We start from the raw sequence: 21,140 nt of genomic DNA on the forward strand, positions 1-21,140 counted from the left end.
GGGGGGGGGGGGGGGAGAGAATATTTTTTTCACAGCACTGCATATGCATTTTCCACATATTTGCAAACTGTGCTTTATGTGTGCAAACAGACTGACACCTGCCCAGGAACAAGGAGTGTTTCTGACTTGCAATTTACACCTAATGTACTTTCTTAAATGGTTTCACTGTGCTAGACAGATGTGTTTCAGGTTATGATTATTATTTGCTTATGGCAGTGTTCAGCCGGTTCTGATGGCTATTCACATGATATACTGTGAAAAGGAAATTAAATAAATATCCTAGCTTAAATCACTGCAAATCTGTGCTGCAGGTGTATTTATAACCATGAAGAAACCTACATTATTTAATGTATAGCCAAGCCGTGTCTGGCAAGGATGTAGCAAGGCATAATATGGAGTAATAGGAAATTATAGCTATGAAAGTTGTGGAACTGGCCAAGAGCAAGAAAAGTCTGAAAACTCATTGGAATACTGTGTACAGTTTTGGGCACCGGTATGTAAGAAGGACACAGCTAAACCGGAGCGGGTGCAGAGGAGGGCGACAAAGGTCATTGAGCGAATGGGTGGGTTACAGTACCAGGACAGGTTATCAAACTTGGGTTATTTACACTAGAAAACAGACGTCTTAGGGGCAATATGATCACAATGTACAAATATATGAATGGACAGTACAGAGATCTTTGTAGTGATCTTTTTACTCCTATGTCTATAACCATGACAAGGGGGCATCCTTTACCTCTAGAGGAAAGAAGGTTTCACCATCAGCATCGACACGGGTTCTTTACTGTAAGAGCAGTGAGACTATGGAACTCTCTGCCACATGATGTTGTCATGGATGATTCATAAAATAAGTTCAAGGGAGGCCTGGATGTACTATTGTCTTATTAAAACCTTATTTACTATGTTACTATTGGTTAACCCCATTTTGGTCTTTATTACAGTTATTTGTAATGTTGGAATTCTCAGCTAGTAAAGGCTTCTGTGTCACTGATATGGTTTTTGACTGAGTAAATTAAAGGGTACCCTTGAATGCTTGACCAACTCGGAGCAACATCCCATTCTGTTCAATAGACAGATAACAAAAAGCAGATCTCCCAGAATGACAGCACATATGAGAAGGATTACGGTAGACCTTGATCACCTAATTCCTGCAGGGGATCTATTAACCTTAGTATGTTGTGTGCACAACATAACAATTTCCATAATTATAAGGAAATACGGGATGCAGCCATCACAGGAACACTGACATTGTATATCAAGTCTGGGATGAAGTAATAATAGATGAGGAGAGGAAACACTCTGGAGGTCAGCGCCATCAGTTACACGTTCAGTGCCATACAATCATCCCATCCATTACAATGCTATGGGATCACTCCATGCAGGGCCGCATCTGCCATGAGGCGAGGTGAAGACTTCGCCTCAGGCGGCAGATGACACAGCCCTGAGGGGGGCGGCACCAGCCTCCCCCACATGGATGAACATTCACTGGGCAGGGACTGGCTGTGCTGTGCGGCTGACGGCCCGATGCCATTACAATAGCAAGGAGGAGATCTGCAGCACAAGGCAGGCATCTGCAGCGCAGGAGGAAGCTCCGCCCACACACTGCCCGGCAACATAGAGAAGAGAGGAGGAGGACTATCATAGGCGGAGTAGAATGAGGCAATCTGGGCTACCGGGGGCCCAGGGAGATTGCCCCCATTATAATGCCGCCGCTGTTGTTAACACCGGCCGGGATCAGCAGCTCTAGTGCAGTAGCAATAATAGAGGGCCAGGATTAGGATCTTTACCTATCAGCAGACTGAAAATCATGTGACTATCACATGACCGGGCCTCCACCACTGAGGAGAAGGATGGCATCTCCAGCATCCCATCCACGAGGCTGCCACCAGGACCCTCAAGCGCTGACCAGGACCAGGTAAGTGAAAGAAAGAATGAATCTAGGCTTTCATTCCTCCTGACAGGTGTAAGTTTTTTTTTCTTAGAAGCCGTCTTCACTCACTGTGTCTCTGTGAAGACGCTTCTCTCTCTAGCTCTCTCTCTGCAGCCTCAGTGCACGGCCTGCATCTCATCTCATTGTACTGCAGAGGATAGAGGAGGGCTAGCAGGGACATCACAATGTGACCCTTACATGCCAGCGGCCTGGCCCAGCAGGAGTTAATTGACCACTTCACTGCTGGGCTGTCTGCATCTGAAGCTCCGATTCTGATCTCCTATCTACTCTGCAGCTGTCACCTGAGGTCACATCCCACGAGAAAAGAGATAGCGTTATCAGGGAGATAAGAACGGGAGCTTTAGATGCCGACAGTCCAGCAATGAAGGGGTCAAATAACTCTTTGCTTGCTGGGTCAGGCTGCTGGTATGTAAGGGAGCTAGTGACCCCTCTTTCCTCTGCAGTGGGTTGAATGGCGGTCAGGAGATCAGACTGTGAGCTAGATGACCCCAGAACCCAGTAAGGACAGCTGCAGATAACTTAGTTGTTGTACTAGATACAGGGATATATATATATATATATAATGTATGTATCTGGGTCAGGTATCTGCAGCTGTAGCAAGACTGCCACTCTCATCATGTTCTGGAAGTGAAAGCATGATGGGAGTGGTAGTCTTGCTACAGCTGCAGATAACTTGGTTGTAGTTGTAGATACAGGTATATATATATATAATAAGGTCCAATATCCGCAGCAAGACTACAACAATCATCATGCTCTGAAAGTGAAGGCATGACGGGAGTTGTAGTCTTGCTACACCTATAGAAACATTAGTTTGAGAGGGAGTAGGGAGAAAGTGCTCGACATGACATACATTTTTTTTTATGATATAATCTTGGCCACTATTTCCTGGCAGTATGTGCATCTAACTAGTCCTGCTACCTGTCTGTGTCCCAGATAAACTTTTCTATGTTTATTTGTTAGAAAGAACCAATAGATTGTGTCTTCTTCTAACCTTGCTTCTAGCTGACTTGGGGTGCATTGTGGGTAGTGAGTCTGGGCATAGTTATCAGGCAAGGTTAGTTGAGGTGGGGGCAGTGGTAGAGGGGGCCCACAATTTCTGAACAGCCCGGGCCCATGGTAACCTTAATCCACCCCTGAGGACTATGTAAGTGACTCTGTGTAGTACAGCATTGTTTATGTGTATATACAGTATGTACCTGTGTGTGTGTGTGTGTGAGACTGTATGTGTGTATACATGTGCTTGAGTGTGTGTACTGTATGTTACTGTATGTGTATATATGACTGTATGTGTGCCTGACCGTGTGGATATATGTGTGACTGTATGGGTATATATATGTGCCTGACTCTGTGTGTGTAAATGTGACTATGTTTATGTGACTGCATGTGCATATATGTGACTGTATGTATATATGTGTACCTGACTGTGTATGTGTCTGTGTATATGTACTTCTATGTATCTTTCTATGTGTATGTTCAAGTCCATATGTGTATATGTGACTGTGTGTGTGTGTCTCTGAGTGGGTATATATGTTCCTGGCTGTATGTAACTGTATGTGACTGTGTCTCTATGTATGTGCCTGGGTGTATATACTGTATGTGTGTGCTTGTGTGTGTGTGTATGTATATCTATCTCTCTCTCTCTCTATATATATATATATATATATATATATATATATATATATACATACACAGTGTATATATGTGTGATTATATGTCTGTATAGAAATAGAAAATGCCCAAAAAGCCAACCATATCCCCCATGTATGTGATTTTTGTTTGGTATGGTGGTATGACATCATTAGGCAGTGGTAATATGTGGTGAGGATTTAGCAATCAGATTTGCCCCTTGTATAGCGTTGTTATTGACCTTCATATTCTGGGTTTTATGCTTTAACAATAGGATGATACCCAGCACAGTGTGGCGGTAATACAAGTTCATGGTGTGGTGGTATCATTTGTTCTTTATATCACATATCTCTCAGTCATTATATTAATTTGGCCAGTAAGTATGGTGGCAATATGTATGGTCATATTTTTGTACACTATATAGACCATACACTTTGCTGGTACCGTTGTACATGTGGCAGATATAAAATGCATTTGTTTTGGTGCAGAAATACCGTACTGTAGATCTGAAGCAGGGCCACAACATCTGCAGGCGATCTGGTCCACCTTCTTATCTTTAGTGTGAGAGGGGGGCGCCATGTCAATTTTCGCCTCAGGCGGCAGAAAAGCTAGAATCGGCCCTGACTCTATGAAACCACCAGTGATCAATGATTTGAAAAGTCTTACATCTAGGATCTGATGGACAAATACAGTCTGATAATTCTCACTGCCCATGGGGAAAAAAAACTCCTTCTCATTGGGCAAGGAGTAATAGAGATTCAAGAGGTAAAATAATTTCTTGGATGACTGGTGCAACCCTTCTGCTTAAAGGGGCTAGGCAGGAAGGAGAAGATGGCTAGTGCTCACTTGTGGCAACATTGTGCAGCTATTAGACAACATAATGATTGGGATATGCACATGCCTTCTCCACCTCTCAGAAGGTGTTAAGGATGTGGAATTGCCAGAAAGCTAAATACTTCCTCTTTAAAAAGTCATGTTTTTTGTTTTGTTTTTACTGCTTGGATTTCTGTTATTCTCTGTCGAGATGATTGGATTGGCAGCACACACTATGCATCAATACAGGCTGTTATAAGTAGTTTTTTCGCACAACTCCTCCCGAACATGAACATAAAAAAAAAAGATTGTTATTGGTTCGTGTTCGGCAAACATTCACGAACAAATAACAAACATATTGTAGAAGCGTACACTTTGGTCTATGCACGTGCGTACAGATTATCAGGTGCAAAGAGTAAATTACACAGTTGCGAATGCTGTTGGGTATGCAGTTGCGTACACATTTCATTTGAATTCATCTGTGTACAAATTGCGTACGTTTCGGTCTAGAAATACCCACATGCGTACAGATTATCAGGCGCAATGGCGTACGTGGGCAAGTTCAAATATGTTTGAAAATGTTTGTTATAACATTGTGATCATCAAACTGTTTGTGATCGGTGAACACGAACAATTAGCATCATGTTCGTACGAACATATGAACATTTACGAACATGTTCGCTTATCACTACTCTCTAGGTTATATATATATATATATATATATATATATATATATATACATACACACACACACAAATTCTTACTATTACTGTAAGACACCAACTGTAGAATGTTAATAGTTCTCTTTTCCCTGCTTCTTTTCTCTATAGGTGAAGCTGTGCCTAAGTATTGTGTTGAGTAGACTGCAGATATTATTTCTAATAATTATGTATAAATGATCTGCAATTCTTCTATCTCCTCATTCATTTTATCATTATCTCGCATATCCTTGGCTTATTTCAGTAGCGGTGGAATGCCAGTGCTGTGTCTAGAAGCCAGCCGAACATCTATTATAAATGGTTAATTAAAAAAGCACAAAATTCTTGACCGAATGTGATGGACAGTTCTTTTTTTATGCAAAATAAATTTTCAGTGGGAATATCCTTTACCTGTAATGGATATGATTTATGTTGAAATGTTAATATGGTAGATAATGCTATTCTAATTCAAATGCAAATGTGTTTACTGGCTTAATGTTTTTCAATGAAATGGCTGAATGGGAAATTAATAGAATAGTTAAACCTTATAATTATAATTGAAGTCTTCTAATGCACAGTAGTTTTGATAAATACCGCACATTTTATATCTCATTTTAATATTACTGTCACAGTCTGTATGCAATATAAGTGTATTTCCTGGGGTGTTCTCTCATGGATTTATTTTATAGCACTGGAAGACTTTGTTATAGAGATCTGTGTATCGGTGGAATATTCGTGAATTATTAACAATTAATAAGGTGGATGTTTCTAGTAGCCGATAAACAAGACAGGTTTTTATTTCCTTTGCTACAATGATAATCACACAACCTAACAACTAATAAACGATATTGAGACGTACAAAGGATAACTGACAATCACATGAATAGGTTCCATCCACGGCTTGGTTAAAACGTAGAAAATTTATTTAAACATCACAAAAAACAAAACAAATAAATAATAAAAACACAGTATCATAGTAGTTTACATGCTTATATACCTGTACGATGTGATGTCCTGCTCTAGACAGTGCATGCCCCTTGGAGGGTGGGGAACACCTCACCTGAGAGGAGGTCACATGACTACTCACAAATGAGTTTGTTACAAACATAGTATCACAATAAAAAAAAAAAATTGAAATTTAATAAACAAATTTTTGTTATTCATGTGATGTTTATCATTAGAAGTAATTAAGTTTTTTAATTTTTTTATTGTGATACTATGTTTGTAACAAACTCATTTGTGAGTAGTCATGTGACCTCCTCTCAGGTGAGGTGTTCCCCACCCTCCAAGGGGCGTGGACTGTCTAGAGCAGGACATCACATCTTATAGGTATATAAGCAAAAAGTAAACTACTGTGATACACTAGCCATGATTAAGGGGTTTTGACCCAGCAACGCGTCGGCGTGTTTTTTATTTATTTGTTTTGTTTTTTGTGATGTTTAAATACATTTTCTACGTTTTAACCAAGCCGTGGATGGAACCTATTCATGTGATTGGAATCTTCGGGTTACGGCCCGCAATACTGCCATCACGAGCAATTATTACGGCCAAGGAAGGGTGAGCTGACATTTTTTTTCCTATTGCGATAACGGACAATGGGAGTGTTGTAGGAGAGTTTGGATTTCAACATACATGGACAATAGTTAAAAATCAGGTATATATATATATATATATATATATATATATATATATATATATATATATAAAGATTGGCTTTTTTGACCCAAAACAAGCAAATAATAAAGCTATTCCTTAGTCTGTGTTCACACATGGCATTTATTTTGTGTTACTGATACATTTTTGAAGTCATTTTGCCCCTATTTTTCCACTTATTATGGTAAAATATTGCCATTTTTCCATAATTGTGATGTAATTGCGGCAAAAATTGTGCTATTTTACTGAAATTGCGCAATTTGTGGCAAAAATAGTCACAATTGTGGCAAAAATGCATCATTAATGCACAATAAATGCCATGTGTGAACACAGCTGAGAGAAAAGTCCCAGAATCTACTATAGTCAGTTTATGTATACTGAGCCACTTAGGGCTCGTTCACACAGAGCAAAAGTAGCTGAATTTCTGCGCTGAATCAGCGCTGAAATTTCAGCCGTTAAAATAGATGCAGAGCTAATTTCCATTGTGTTGAATGGAAATTCTGCTCTACAGTTCACACGGTGGAATTTCCGCACTGATTGCTCCGTGGCTAATCCGCTGTCCGCCAGAAGAATAACCATGTTCATTCTTCCGGTAGCGGAAGCCTATACAAACCAATGGGGCTCTGATTTTCAGTTTCAGCACGGAATACGCGCGTATTCAGCGCGGAATACAAGCGTAATACAAGCGGAAATTACGCGCTGACTCAGCGCGGAAATGGGGAAAAAAGGGGGGGAGGAGGATTCTAGTATATATTCTGGTATAGTCTAGTTTACTCGCCAAATACTCGCTGAATTTCGGATTCCTCGAGTATTCCGCGCTGAATTTGTCAAGAGCTGATTACGAGCTGAACACTTTCCTAGCGGAATACGCAGAGATTCTGCTTACATTCTGCTTATATTCTGCTCGGAATTCAGCGTCAGTTGATTCCAGACGGAAATATTTCCTCGCGTAATCCGCCCCTTTTGCTCTGTGTGAACGTAGCCTTACATGTAATATTGACCACACAAATCATAAATTCGTTATTTTAAGTTAAATGCAAAGGTTTTGTGCTATCACACCTTCGGTTTTATCCCATGGGGCAATCGTTGGATTAATAGGCCGATACTATCCTCTGCAGTAGTCCCAATGGTCAGCTAACCAACAAGCTTGTTCATCAGCTGATCGCATTGTTGTAGCAGGTTCATCAGCTGCATATCTCCCCATGTAATAGCAGATGTGTGGCCAACAAATGATGAAAGGAAAGGATGGATTCATTGGCCCTGCCCGCTTGATAGTCAAGCCATGATGGGCTAAGACCAGCTCTCAACAAGTGGCAATCTAAAAGGGCCATATACTGAGGGGCAGAATATAATGAGGCTTGGTTTACCGCCTGGGGTTAAAAAGTAATTGCTCCATTGCCCTATTACTCAGGGTGACGGAGAGGAGCAAACAAGTGCTCTCAGAGCTTGCTTGCTCCTCGTTCCCTGTTCGCTGCACTAAAAAACGTGGTGGCAGCAAGCAGGTGAGTACAGGGGAGGCTGCGGGGGGGGGGGGGGGGGGGGGGGCCCGGGTGATGCTAGCAGTTAGCAGCGATCTGCTGCCGCCGCTCCTATTCCGTGGGGTGACGACAGCAGATTGCTACTATATTAGTCGTTTGACTTTTAACATGTTGACATCAGCTGACATAGTTTATGTCGGATGATCGGTGTCGCAATGGCCGATAATCATTTTGTGTAATAGGGCCTTAAGCCAGATAAAGCAATAAAATTCAAATCAGATGTCAGATGTCCCCACCAGCACCCACATGCAACCTCTGACTCTGAATACAATCAGCTGCAGTACTTAAAGGACAACTCCCCCGAAAATTTTTTTTAGCTTATTTAACACACATTACAAAGTTATATAACTTTGTAATGTGGTTAAATACCCGGTCTGGCCCCCTTCCCCCACTTTCGGACCCCCGACCCCCCCCCCGCCCGGAAGTTAAAGAATATATACATTACCTATTACGATCGTCACGGTCCTCTTCTCCCGGGCGGCATCTGGTGACGACGACGTCAGAGCCGGGGGGCGGTCCGGGTCTTCTTCCTCCTCGGCGTCTTCATAGAGAGTGAATGGGATGGAAAAGTCTGCTGGTGCACATGCGCACCAGCAGCCTTTTCATTGGCTGGAGTGCATCACATGGCTTCCAGCTTCGTCAGCCCTGATTGGCTGAGGTTGCTGGAAGCCATGTGATGCGCTCCAGCCAATGAAAAGGCTGCCGGTGCGCAAGCGCACTGGCAGCCTTTTCCATCCCCAGGACCCGGAAATCAGAGACATCGCTGGACGGCGGTGACGGTGAGGCGGACGGCGGGCGAATGGAGTGGCGATCGTCACCGGAGGGATGGTGAGTATGGTGTCTGTGTGTGTCTGTGTTTTTTTTTTGGGGGGGGGGTCCCGCAGGAGTTGTCCTTTAACAAGACAGGACTTTGGTAGGTATGAATAATGGCCAACAGTGCTCTGCTTCCAGCAAGACACAATGAAAAATATATAGATATCAGAATAGGTGCAAAGTTCAAAAACTAATTGTGCTCACGTTTTCTAATCTGCAGCCACATGGTGCCACATGGTACGCCTTCCCAGCCATACAGTATCCTACCCAGTAAGTTAATAACCTACAACTGCTTTACTCTTCACACAGAGCAACCTATTCCTGTTCTGACTGTGTATATTACAACAGCTTGGACACTCCTGCAGTAATATGCTATATCCCTATACCCCGATGAGGAAAGAGAAGGAGAGGATGTCTGTAGTCCATCACCGAGAGAGTAAGGCTATGTGCACACTGAGCAATTCTCGAGGAATTGTAGCTGAAAGTTTTCAGGCAGAATTCAAGCAGAATTTAAGCCCCCCATTGACTTCTATAGGATTCCTCTAGCAGATCTACAGCAGAAAATTCTGCTCGGAAATTCTGCAGTGTGAACAACAGAGCAGAAAACCCATTGAACACAATGGGACTTTGCTCTGCACATTTTTTACGGGAGGAATTTCAAGCTGAATTTCGAGCTGAATTTCAAGCTGAATTCCTCGCCTTTTCCTCAGTGTGCACATAGCCTAAAGGTGGAGGCCTCTCAATGGCCTTTTACACAGAGAGAATAAATGTTCATAGGCATGGTTGTTTCCAATTTTTTAAAAGCCCATGTGATCAGCTATTTTTTGGGAGCTGCTTACATTGCAAGGCGTGTACATGCAACTGATTTTCTATATTATGTGATATATACTCTTTGATTGGAACAGCTGCTGCCGAGTATGGACAGTAGTCCTGAGAACTGGCTTCTGGTTATAGTTCTGATTGAGCCTCCTTTAATGTTCTTAAGAGGGGTTTTGTGTGAATTTTGTAAATTTTTGTAAAATAAAGATTCATTTTTACTGCTCTATTTGGGTGTGCACCATTTTGCGGTGATGTCTCTTTTGTGAAATGTCTCCTGCGTTAATGTTTTGGTAGATTGTCTGTATGTATAAAAATAATGTCATGACAAATGCAGCTCATCCTAAAAAAAAAAAAATTCTATGGCGAGGTTAATGGAAAGGTAATTGCCTTTGCAATGGAGATATGGAAAAAGTAAAAAAAATATACTAGGTATCAAACTAGGCCATGACATTATGGTGTTAACATAAGATTTCAGAGTATTTCAGACTGGATGGCTTCTGACTTGTGCGTTGACAATGACAGTTTTCCATAGTGACTTTATGGCTTTATTCGTGTGCTGCCTCTACACCTTAGTACAGTGCAGGGAGAAGGGCTGCCTTCATTTAACCATTTTAGTTTTGTAATTGCAAATGCTGTATCCATTACCACTGAATTGTTTATAAAGTCAGAACTCGAAAATGCCACCGGCTCTGTGACATGTCAAAGATTCGTGCAGCACCAGGTACCTAATGCAATCAGATTTCACAGAGAATGTTAATATATACAGACACTTAGCAGCTGAAGAAACAGTACATCACACCATATTATAACCGAACATTCACACAGTGTAAAAACAGGCTGCAGCCGAAAATACACTTACTTTTGACAGCTTTTAACACAGAAATATAAGCCAATCTGAAAGTCTAGGGGCTTGTTTGTAATTGAGCTTTGACATTTGAAGTTACGTTTTGAGTGTCGTTTAGAAATTCTGGGATCATAGAGAAAGGATGAAAATAAAATTGTGTATATAATACAATAGGAAAGTATTTGCCCCTTCCAGATGTCCACTATTATTGCATAAATCACACTTAATGGTTTCTGGTTTTTAAACGTGATAATATACAAAGAGACATAAGCAAATATACATTTTACCCAGTTAATGAATGGGTATATACTGTAGGAACTAACATTACTTAGCCCCTATACCAATGTTAAAAAGTAACTACCCAAACCTGCCACATTTGAAGTTTAACTGATTAAGGAATATAGTAACCTTCCGAGTCATAACGGACAGATGATTAGTGGAGAGTTGGGTTGGATTTTACCACCTGACCCTTTTATTCTAGGAAGCATAATCTGCCTCTAGAGCTGTCTGACTGCAACTTACCTTCACCCATAGGGAACACATGAATGCTACTCTGTGCTCTATATACATGTGTATGGTGTACGGTGGACTGCTTCTTTAACTATTCTAAAATCATACATTACATTTGTTTGTCATAAATGTAAATATTGGTCTCATTGGTTTCAAAGGTCACCCTATGTCATTATTTGTGTATACAGTATAAGTTTATCAAAGTAAGTGCACAATGCATTAAAATAACCCCATTTCAGTAATACCCCTCTTTAATGGTGGCCAAGGGTTTGGTTCAGAAACAAGATCCCAGTGTTAGACTATGTTCACACAACGTCAAAAATAGACAGTTTTTCTTTTATCACCGTCCTTTATCCGTTTTTACTATTAAATTCAATGGACCTTTCAATTAAGCCACACCCAAAGGCCAATTAGTAACACCAAACTAGAATAATGTACCAATAGCTGTCATTGCTATAAGGTAAGGCCACAGCTAAGTGACGTCCGTTATTTTAGACTGGAGAATGGAGCAGAAAAAATGTTGTGTAAACATAGCCTTAGAAGAATTTATTTTTATATTTGACCATCATGTGTAATGCCTTCTGTATATGACTACAAACTGGTAGATCGCTTCCTGGATTATAGTACAACAAGCAACTCTGAGCCGATGATAGTAATATCTGCTTCTCCCTCAAGACCAGGAACAGGTAACCCACCAAGGCTATGCTATATGTATATATGTATGTATATTATTCAGCACTTTAAAGAAATTTAAGACTACATGAAAATGAACATGCCTTCAATTTATGCATATAACTCTCCGGGCCCAAACATTTTGAGCTTTATTATTGTTCTTACACTATAGCTAGCCTTAATATATCAGTAAGACCTGTTTATATGAGAGTCATGAAAAGCCAGTAACTATGGAGATGTTAGATGAAAGCTCCAGAGTAATTCACACTGATGTTGCCTTTCATATAATCATCCAGATATGTACAACTGAACAAAATAACCCTGAGGTTATTTTCAAAGGTTACAATTTTTTTTTTGGCTCAATATTTCAAAATGTTTTGGTTACCCAATTGCTGGTGCTTCTCCATTTCCTTTAGTACGTATCCTTAAATTAAAAGCGACTCTCTGAGATGTTGCTCCATGTACCATCCAAAGTCTTAAGTAATGTTTTCCAGGTGCAGTATAAATAAATCCTATTGAAAGGCAATGAATGCTGTTTGATATTTACATACTTGTATTTATGACTATAATAATACATGACAAAGTCTGTGTCACAAGTGCCTGGCTCCACCGTTCACATCCATAAAATAGGCTCCGAAAGCTTAGATTCATTATTAATGCTTTTCTGTAAATTTGTATAGACTGTCTGTTACCTCTATTGTCATTTTCCTATTTTTATCACTATTTCACCTTTTAATTGCTTAATATTATTATCTGACGATTACACCAGTCTTCTGTTGAAATCTTGAGAATTTCAATAAAAGGAAAGAGTTTGATGACTGGAGCAGAAGGGGCATCTAAATGCATTGCTGTGGCACCATCATGGGGCAGAGAAAGCCAACAAATGTAAAGGTGGGCATATACTTTCAATAGCTGTTGGTCAAACAATATACAATAGCTATGTCTGCTAATCTTCCTATAAGTATTAACTTTTGGCAGGGCCATGCATTCCTAATCGAAAAGGAGGAGTAAGCTTTTAATCCAAGATCTGTACTGGGGTCCGTCGGCAGGTGATGCAGTTATTGTCCTAAAAAACTACTTTTAAACTGACAGTCCCGTGCCCAATGTCCGGGGCTTAGATTGTGTATGCATTAGGCAGGCACAACCTCACTGTCCCTCCTCCCCGCCCTCCTCATCATTAGGAATGCTCCAGGCAAATTGTCTCCTATGCATCAGCTGTGTGAATACTGAACATGGGCTGGATCGTTAAGGCACCTGTGCAATGTTCAGACGGGAGAGAATGTTCCAGTGGCATTCCTAATGATGAAGAGGGTGGGGAGGAGAGACAGAGGGGTGGTGCAAAGTTAGGGCACAGATACTTTAGGCCCCGGCCGTTGGGCAAGGGGCTGCAAGTTTAAAAGTTGTTTTATAGGACAATAACTGCATCACCTGCCAAACGGACCCCAGGAAAGATCTTGGATTAAAAGCAGCTATCCGAAGGTACAAGTTGTACAATTTTAAGTCTAACCCTTCTCTCCCCCCGATATCATCTGTCTGGAGAGAGTCAGGACGTCTTACAGTCTTTAGGCTGCTTCTGTTAAAGTCAAGAGGTTTGAACGACTAAAGTGTATGGGGATTTTTAGACAGTACCTGTAGAAGAGAGAGCGAAAGAAGAAACATGTAAAAAGGTCTACTGGTAGACCTGACTTAGGGCTTTATTACACACACAGATTTATCTGACAGATCATTGAAGCCAAAGTCAGAAATGGATTTGGAAAGAGGAGAAATCTCAGTCTTTTCTTTATGACCAGTTCTCTGTGTATAGATTGTTCCTGGCTTTGGCTTCAGTAATTTGTCAGATACATCTGTGTGTAATAGGGCCTTTAGTCAGCTCCAATGGATATTACAGACAGAGGTAAAAGTCTAAGATGTGCAAAGAAGTGCAAAGAGACATGGTGGAAGGAAGAAACAGCGCCCAGCGCACATAGCATGATGCTGCAGCAGATGGTGAGACATGGTGTTCTAAATTGCCTCAGCAGATGCTAGAACTGGCTTATGCCCAGGAGGAGAGTAGTCTAAAGAAAGATCTTCTTGTGGCCTAAACTTCTAGGACCTTAGTGACTAAAGTGAGAGCAGGCCCCCCTCCTTCGGACATTGAGTAACATTGCACAGGCAAGTGTACTAGGGTCCCAAGTTATTTTATGTGCCTATACTGTCGGAAGAACTCTGAGACCTATGACTGTAAGCTGATCTAGCCTGGAACCAGTTGTTGTGTAAGGCTTTTAGCCCTGGATGGAAAAAGTTACCCCTAAGGAGCCTGTGGCAGGAAGCACAGCCCCTCTCTCCTGATGAGTAGCAACAAGAGATAGTTGAGAATGTGCAAGACTGTTATGCAACAACCGTTACATGGCCATATTCTGACTATTTTAGGAAAATAAAAAAATACATTGGATGAAGATTTAAAAAAAAATATTTTTGAAGGCAACAGCTAGGCTTGTATTTAATCAGTACCTCATTCCTTTCCCCCACCTGGCACTTTGGGCATCACATACTTCCACACTACTACATGAAATCCTAAAGCACAATATATTAAAGGGGTACTTTAGCCAAGCTTACTTTATGTACAGCTCTTCTGCCAGAAGTGTGATGTCGCAGCAGGAATGCGCCGCCATTCTGTGCTGTGTCAAATGAGGAGGGTGGCACAGCCTGGAACAAGTGACTCCCACTGCAGATGATGTCACGGAACAGTGTGGTGGCACTGGAACGTATCTGTGCCATGACGGCACACTTCCGTCAACAGGGCTGCACACAAAGTAAGCTTGGCCGGAGTACCCCTTTAATTGATGGAAAAGAATAACATATATTGTAATTTAAGGACCTTCTAATTTTAAAACTGGCTTGGTTGCACTAGTAGAATGTTAATGTTTCAGTGTTATTTTTTTGATTTATGTTGTTGTGATGTGTGTGCTGCAGCTTTAAAGCGCTATACACCTAGGTAATTGAGTGATTTCCTCTGTAGCTATTTTCATTTCCCCCTAATTCTTCTCTATAACTTCATGTTCTCTTGCAGTATAAATAGTCATGTAAACCTGAGACAAGCCTCTGCATTTTAAGCAGGGCTGTTCCTTTCTCCCGTTTGCCGCTCCAGTCACAGTGCCATCTGATTAAAAACATTTTTCATCATTTAGAAATGTAAAAAGAAACGTATGACAGTTTATCGTCACAGTCAACTTTTTTTTGCCTGAAATGTGAGAAAATTGGGCATTTTTTAATATTGTCTTATCAGTCTTGTGTTCTTTATTACTGATGACTTCATTCAGTTTGAATTCAATGCTTTGGTTTCATTGGGGTAAACTAATAGATTATGTATGCGATATTTGCACAGCACTGATTGAATTCATCTGGTGGGTTTCAATGCAGTTCATATATTCACATAATTGTCAGGAGCCTAGATGAAATTCAGGACTGTTGCTCTCAGACATTGTATGCCTCTCACATTACCTGGCACTGGGTGACGCATAAATAAAGCCTTGACTTGAAGTCTCATAGTACAATTCCATCCTAGCAGGGGAAATGGACATTGACTAACCCTTTGAGTCTGAGGCTGAGAGATAGTATTAGACTGGCATGTGGCCTTCTAGTTTTACATAGGAAAAAGAAACATTCTTTTGCTTTTTCTCATTACAAAGTAGCCTTTTTAGCCTGTGGATATAAAAGTAAGACTGTATGAAATTACATAAAGTGGAGAGGAAAGTAAAATATAAGAAGTCATTCTGACTGGGAATTTCTGGTTTTAAAGTACAGTAATGTCAAAGCATACAAATACTATAAATGGGGGGGCACTAAGATCTGAAAAAATTAAGTTAAATTTTAGTCCACGCGAGACAATTTCTAAAAAGAAGGCCATCCACATTTGTATCTGAATACTGCAAGTACTGCTACATTTACTTAAGGTAATGGGTAGCTATCACTGGCAAGTTGTATTGGTCACTGTCAAGGAAATATAATATGTGGCAGTAACCTAAATAAATGAAAAACCCTACATCATATGGATGCACCAAGTCCAATAGAACTTGTGCTACTCCTTGCACAAGCAGGCACTCTTCCTGTGATACTCAAAATCGAAATAGTAGATGTGAAATAAAGCAAGATTGCAATATACATTCATTATTTTTCTTGTTGTTATCATGCTGTAAAACAAAGCTGAACTTACCAGAAATCCAGGTCCAGTCTCCTGAAAGCAGATTTTCTGACTTGTGTTGGTTAAAAAAAAAGCTGACTAAACCCAGGAATTCTAGCCAGTACAGAGAGTCACAGCTCAATGTGTCTGACAATCACATGACTTCTCTCTATGAGCCCTCAGATGGCTGGGAAACACTGGACTTCCTGTTTTCTGACTGCTTCCTGTTTTTCCTTCAACTGCCTGTTGGCAGGAATAGTAACATATTCCCTCAAAAACAGTATTATCCAGGCACAAATCATTATGTTTCTCAAAGAGGACATTTCTCTCTTTGTTACCATAGCATTTGGGCTTTTATTCACTGGCACTTGTGAAAAGGAATAATAACATTTATGTCCTATTTCTACAAGCAGGCATGGTGACTGCCTGATAACTATTCTCTGGGTTTTTATGATATCAAGATGGTAGTTAGATGTCGCACTATGGTTTGATGGGGATTTTGAATATGTTTTGTAATATTTTTGTCACATGTACAGTATATTATAGGAAAGTGCAGTAAAGATTTACATGAACTGGCTATCCAGTAATCTGACTAAAGAGGAACCTCTTTGAGCAGGAACACTGGGTTAATGTCACCCCCAGAACATACAGACTGATTTGAATGGACACTGGCTTCACAGTACCCACAGCCTGGATTCACTGGAGACTGGATTCACAGCAGCCAAACACTGGGATACAAATGGGTTAACCACCCAAAGCAACCACAGCCTGGATTCATTGGACACTGACCACTTCTCCCACACACAGGAATAACTTCATTCACAGCATTCACAGACTGGATTCACTGGAGACTAGTTGCATAGCACCCACAGACTGGTTTAAATGGACACTGGCTTCACAGCACCCATAGACTGGATTCACTGGAGATTGGCTCCACAGACTGAGGGTGTTGTGCTTTCAATACAGGTTAGCTTTTAGGTGACTGGACAGCCACAACATTCACTTCACTCATTTCTACTTATGTCTGCTTGCATGCTGATATAGCTAATGTGAGATAGAAATGTAGTGGCTTAGAGGTTAGCAGACTATTATACATCTTGCCCTTGGTGTGATCTTTGTTGGTTGACCACTCCTGAAGAGGGTAATAATGGTCTTGACTGTTGTCCTTTAGCTCTTGTTTGCAGACTTTATAATTGACGATACTGTATGTTATGAGTGTAACACATAAGAGCAGCAAGAGGGACCACCCAAATAATCCTAAGATTGATCGTTCCTTAGGGTACTATTAGACGGGCCGATGGGGGCCCGATAATAAATGTAAACAAGCGCCGATCTGCTAGACCGGCGCTCGTTTACTGGGCCTATTACACGGCCCGATAATCGTTTAACAAGGGCTGCAGGGACATTGTTACCAATGTCTTTGCAGCCCTTGTTTAAATGTTATACATTACCTGTCCAAGCTGCAGGGCTCGTCTTCCTCTGTACTTCTCCCCAGGTCCTGCGCTCCAGCTTCAGAGTGGCCTGTGTTAGCTGACAGGCCACTCAGCAGATCACTGGCCGCGTCGGTCCCGGCCAGTGATTGGCTGAGTGGCCTGTCAGCTGACACAGGCCACTCTGAAGCTGGTGCGCGCAGACCCGGGGACAAGTACAGAGGAAGATAAGGCCTGCAGCATGGATAGGTAATGTATATCATTAGCGTCGGCCGCGCATCGCTATTACACGTAGCGGTGCGCGGTCGGCGCCCCAGGCTGCGTTCACACTACGTATATTTCAGTCAGTATATGTATATTTCAGTCAGTATATTTCAGTCAGTATTGCAACCAAAACCAGGAGTGGATTAAAAACACAGAAAGACTCTGTTCACACAATGTTGAAATTGAGTGGATGGCCGCCATTTAATGGCAAATATTTGCTGTTATCTTAAAACAACGGCCGTTATATTGAAATAATGGCAGTTATTTACTGTTATGTGGCGGCCATTCACTCAATTTCAACATTGTGTGAACAGATCCTTTCTGTGTTTTTAATCTTCTCCTGGTTTTGGTTGCAATACTGACTGAAATATAAGTAGTGTGAACGCAGCCCTAACATGCTAAAAGACTACGGTCAGGTGACATCATGCATGTCAGCTAATCGTTGCCTTTCAACATGTGCACTGAATGATTATCGGCCTGAATGGTTGGTATGCTATTGTTTATCATTGGCTCTAATGTGATTTGGTACCTAATTTCAGACAGGCTTAACCTTTTAAAGATGCTGTCAGTCATTGTTCTACTATAAATGTAAATAACGTCAGATTAGATCTGCCACATTAAATGAAGCTCGCTCAATATATTGGTGGAGATCCTGAAAAAGCATCATCACACTTTATGCAAAATATTAAAATGAACTTCTTGCATTTAAATAGCTAAAGTGTAATTCTCTTTGTGTTTTTCAGTTTAACTATGTCATTGGCAAGTGTGGCAGCACAAGTCCCATGTTGATCTTATATCCTGAACATAACACTCTGTAAGAATTTGTATGGTGCTGTATTAGATTCTGGTTCTATATGTTTAAGAATGACATTAATGAGGGAGGGTATTGTAGCTGGGGCCCACTCTAATAGCATCAAAAGTACCTCTACTATAAGGGTATGTGCACACTATGGATTGCAAGTGGAGAACTTCAAGCTGATTTCTCCGGACATGTCAATTCTTTGGGTGGATGGCGGAATGTACCTGAATATAGAATGAAGCCTATGGGATGGGCGGAACTTCAAGCGGGGGCGCACGGTGGAATCCGCTTATAGTTCTTCACTTGGAATCCGTAGTGCGAACATACCCTTACACAGCCACACACCACCTTTGTATACATGTAGTTCAATAAACCTTACAGACTGCAGGTAACGATTGTTTTCTGCTTTTATTTTGTCATCGTTTCAGTTGTACTCACAAATCATAAGTCTTAAAAGATCTCATAGATCATTTCTTGTTCAAAGCCTATTATAAGGCTTAAGCATTGTTGCCATTACTTATTGGCCATTGATCCCTCTTTAGTTGGAGAGATTTGTAACTGACTAGCAATGTTCCCTGCTTCTGGTGTCCCATGCATTAACAAGTAGTTGCGAGATCTCCAGTCCTAGTCATTTAATCTCGTAGATGCTGTGGTAAGTAGCAGCTGCAGTATCTGGGGGGCTAGACGGAGGGATGGACTCCATCTGTATACATGACATGCCACAGGCACATTATGCATTGAAAAGTCAGCTTACTGTTAATTTTGAAAACCACATCATGGAAAATAAGTTGCACATCTATTGTATATTTTCGCTCCTTTTAGCTGTAAATTGCAGTGCTATCTGGGGTGGAAAATTTTCCAAATTGAAAAATGTCATAAAGTTTAGTAACAATTTTTTTTTATGTCTAAAAGGGTATTGCTATATCAACTAATATAGTTATACTTGTAGTGCTCATCAAGTTTATTTTTGCAAATACATAAATTTATGTATTGCCTCCTTCTCCTGCCCCCCCCTTTTGGCAGCTCGTTGGCTAGGTTACCACACTGCTGTCTCTCATATACTCTCTGCCCCCCTCTCCATCAGTCTAACCACTGCTTTTAGAGCAGAGCAGTGGTTGGTAACCTTAACAATAAATGCTCACAGTTTTGTTTGGGGGGGGGGGAGGGGGGGTATAACTTATATATATACATCATGAAACCTCTGACAGGTTTGTGCCCTCTCTCTCTCTCTCTCTCTCTGTACATACCTATGATTCTTCGGTTTTTCTTTGTATTCTCCTTCTTGTGTGCCAATCTTTTAGTCTACTTATGTGTTTCTATGAACTAGATGGGTGGGTAACATACTTTCTGTTATGAGCAGATAGATGCAACATAAATAAATGATTACTATGCACAAATGACAATATAAAAAATATAATATGCACAGAATATTAGTGCATAACAGTGTCATTATATTGGGTATTCTTTTTTACTCTCCCTGTACATTGTCACATCAGTCCTGTTATTACAGTAGTGACTTCAAGGCATAAAGCCCAAGTTCTGAGTACAGAAGAGTGCCTAGACATAATCACAGAAGACTCTGTGTGCTTTTTGAGAACAGCACATTTTACAGTCACTCATTGATGTTGTGTTTGAGTTTAGGGATTTGGCAGTTCTCATGTCATGTTGCTGTCAACCATCCCTTTAATCCCTTTGCCAGTAACAGAACCCCCAGCATATTGCTTCCAATGATGAACAATATCCTCTCCGTGCATAGTCTACTGAGTAACATTTGGAGGTTTAGGATTTTAACGCAATACTGTATAGTTGTGGGTTGTAAAAGGGTCATTATGCAAAAGCAGGGATCATATGAATGATGAAATCGAACCAGGGACCAGCAAATAAAAGATGATTCTGCACTGCTGCTTCCAGCAGGGAAATGGGATGTTTTCATTGCTATTTCTTTGGAGACCACAGCTAAATCTGCTTTCTGTGCATGAAGAAACTGCTTCCGTGCAGGTGTTGACTTCTATGAAGATTGATAATTTTTTGTCTCTGCTCACCCAGGATTGTTATTGCTTTTGGGCAGTGGGAACGCTATTTGCACCATTGTTTGCATAATACTGAATATTCATGACCATCTTGTTTATAGATAAGCTAAGGAATATTTTTATTGTCTGAAATACTCATTTTTATTCTGCAGCAGTTAAACTCCTAATATAAGCATTATTCAACATCCAGATGGTAACAGGCTTCATTGCAAATAATGTCTGTAAACATTAACAATTTGCATTGGAGCAAGATGTACCTTTCAGCAAGGCTGGTTATTAATATGCATTTTTTGCATTGGTTTTATTTTTTAGTGGCCACTCCACATCTGGGAACGTAGACCGTATCCAGCAGCTACGGATGGAGTATCAGCAAGCAAAGCGGGAAGGCTTCTCTTTGTACGACAGTGAGGATGTGGCAGGACGGTTTCTAGAATATGAGCAGAGTTGGGTAAGAACTGAACAATTCTTTAAATTACTGTGTAGGCAGGAAATATTACAAGATAGTATAATATAATAGTATA

General features: G+C 40.8%; 1 protein-coding gene across 5 annotated transcripts in view; it reads left to right on the forward strand.

Moving 5' to 3' along the window:
• PARD3B (par-3 family cell polarity regulator beta) overlaps positions 1-21,140 on the forward strand; it is a 926,479-nt gene that overhangs the window by 707,292 nt on the left and 198,047 nt on the right. For all 5 annotated transcript variants that reach the window (XM_069983415.1, XM_069983416.1, XM_069983417.1 and 2 more), the window contains one exon: positions 20,932-21,067. In XM_069983415.1, coding sequence (XP_069839516.1) covers positions 20,932-21,067 — 136 coding nt within the window. The remainder of the gene's footprint in view (positions 1-20,931; positions 21,068-21,140) is intronic.

This window comes from Dendropsophus ebraccatus, chromosome 9 (assembly GCF_027789765.1).
Source record: "Dendropsophus ebraccatus isolate aDenEbr1 chromosome 9, aDenEbr1.pat, whole genome shotgun sequence".
Classification (NCBI taxonomy): domain Eukaryota; kingdom Metazoa; phylum Chordata; class Amphibia; order Anura; family Hylidae; genus Dendropsophus; species Dendropsophus ebraccatus.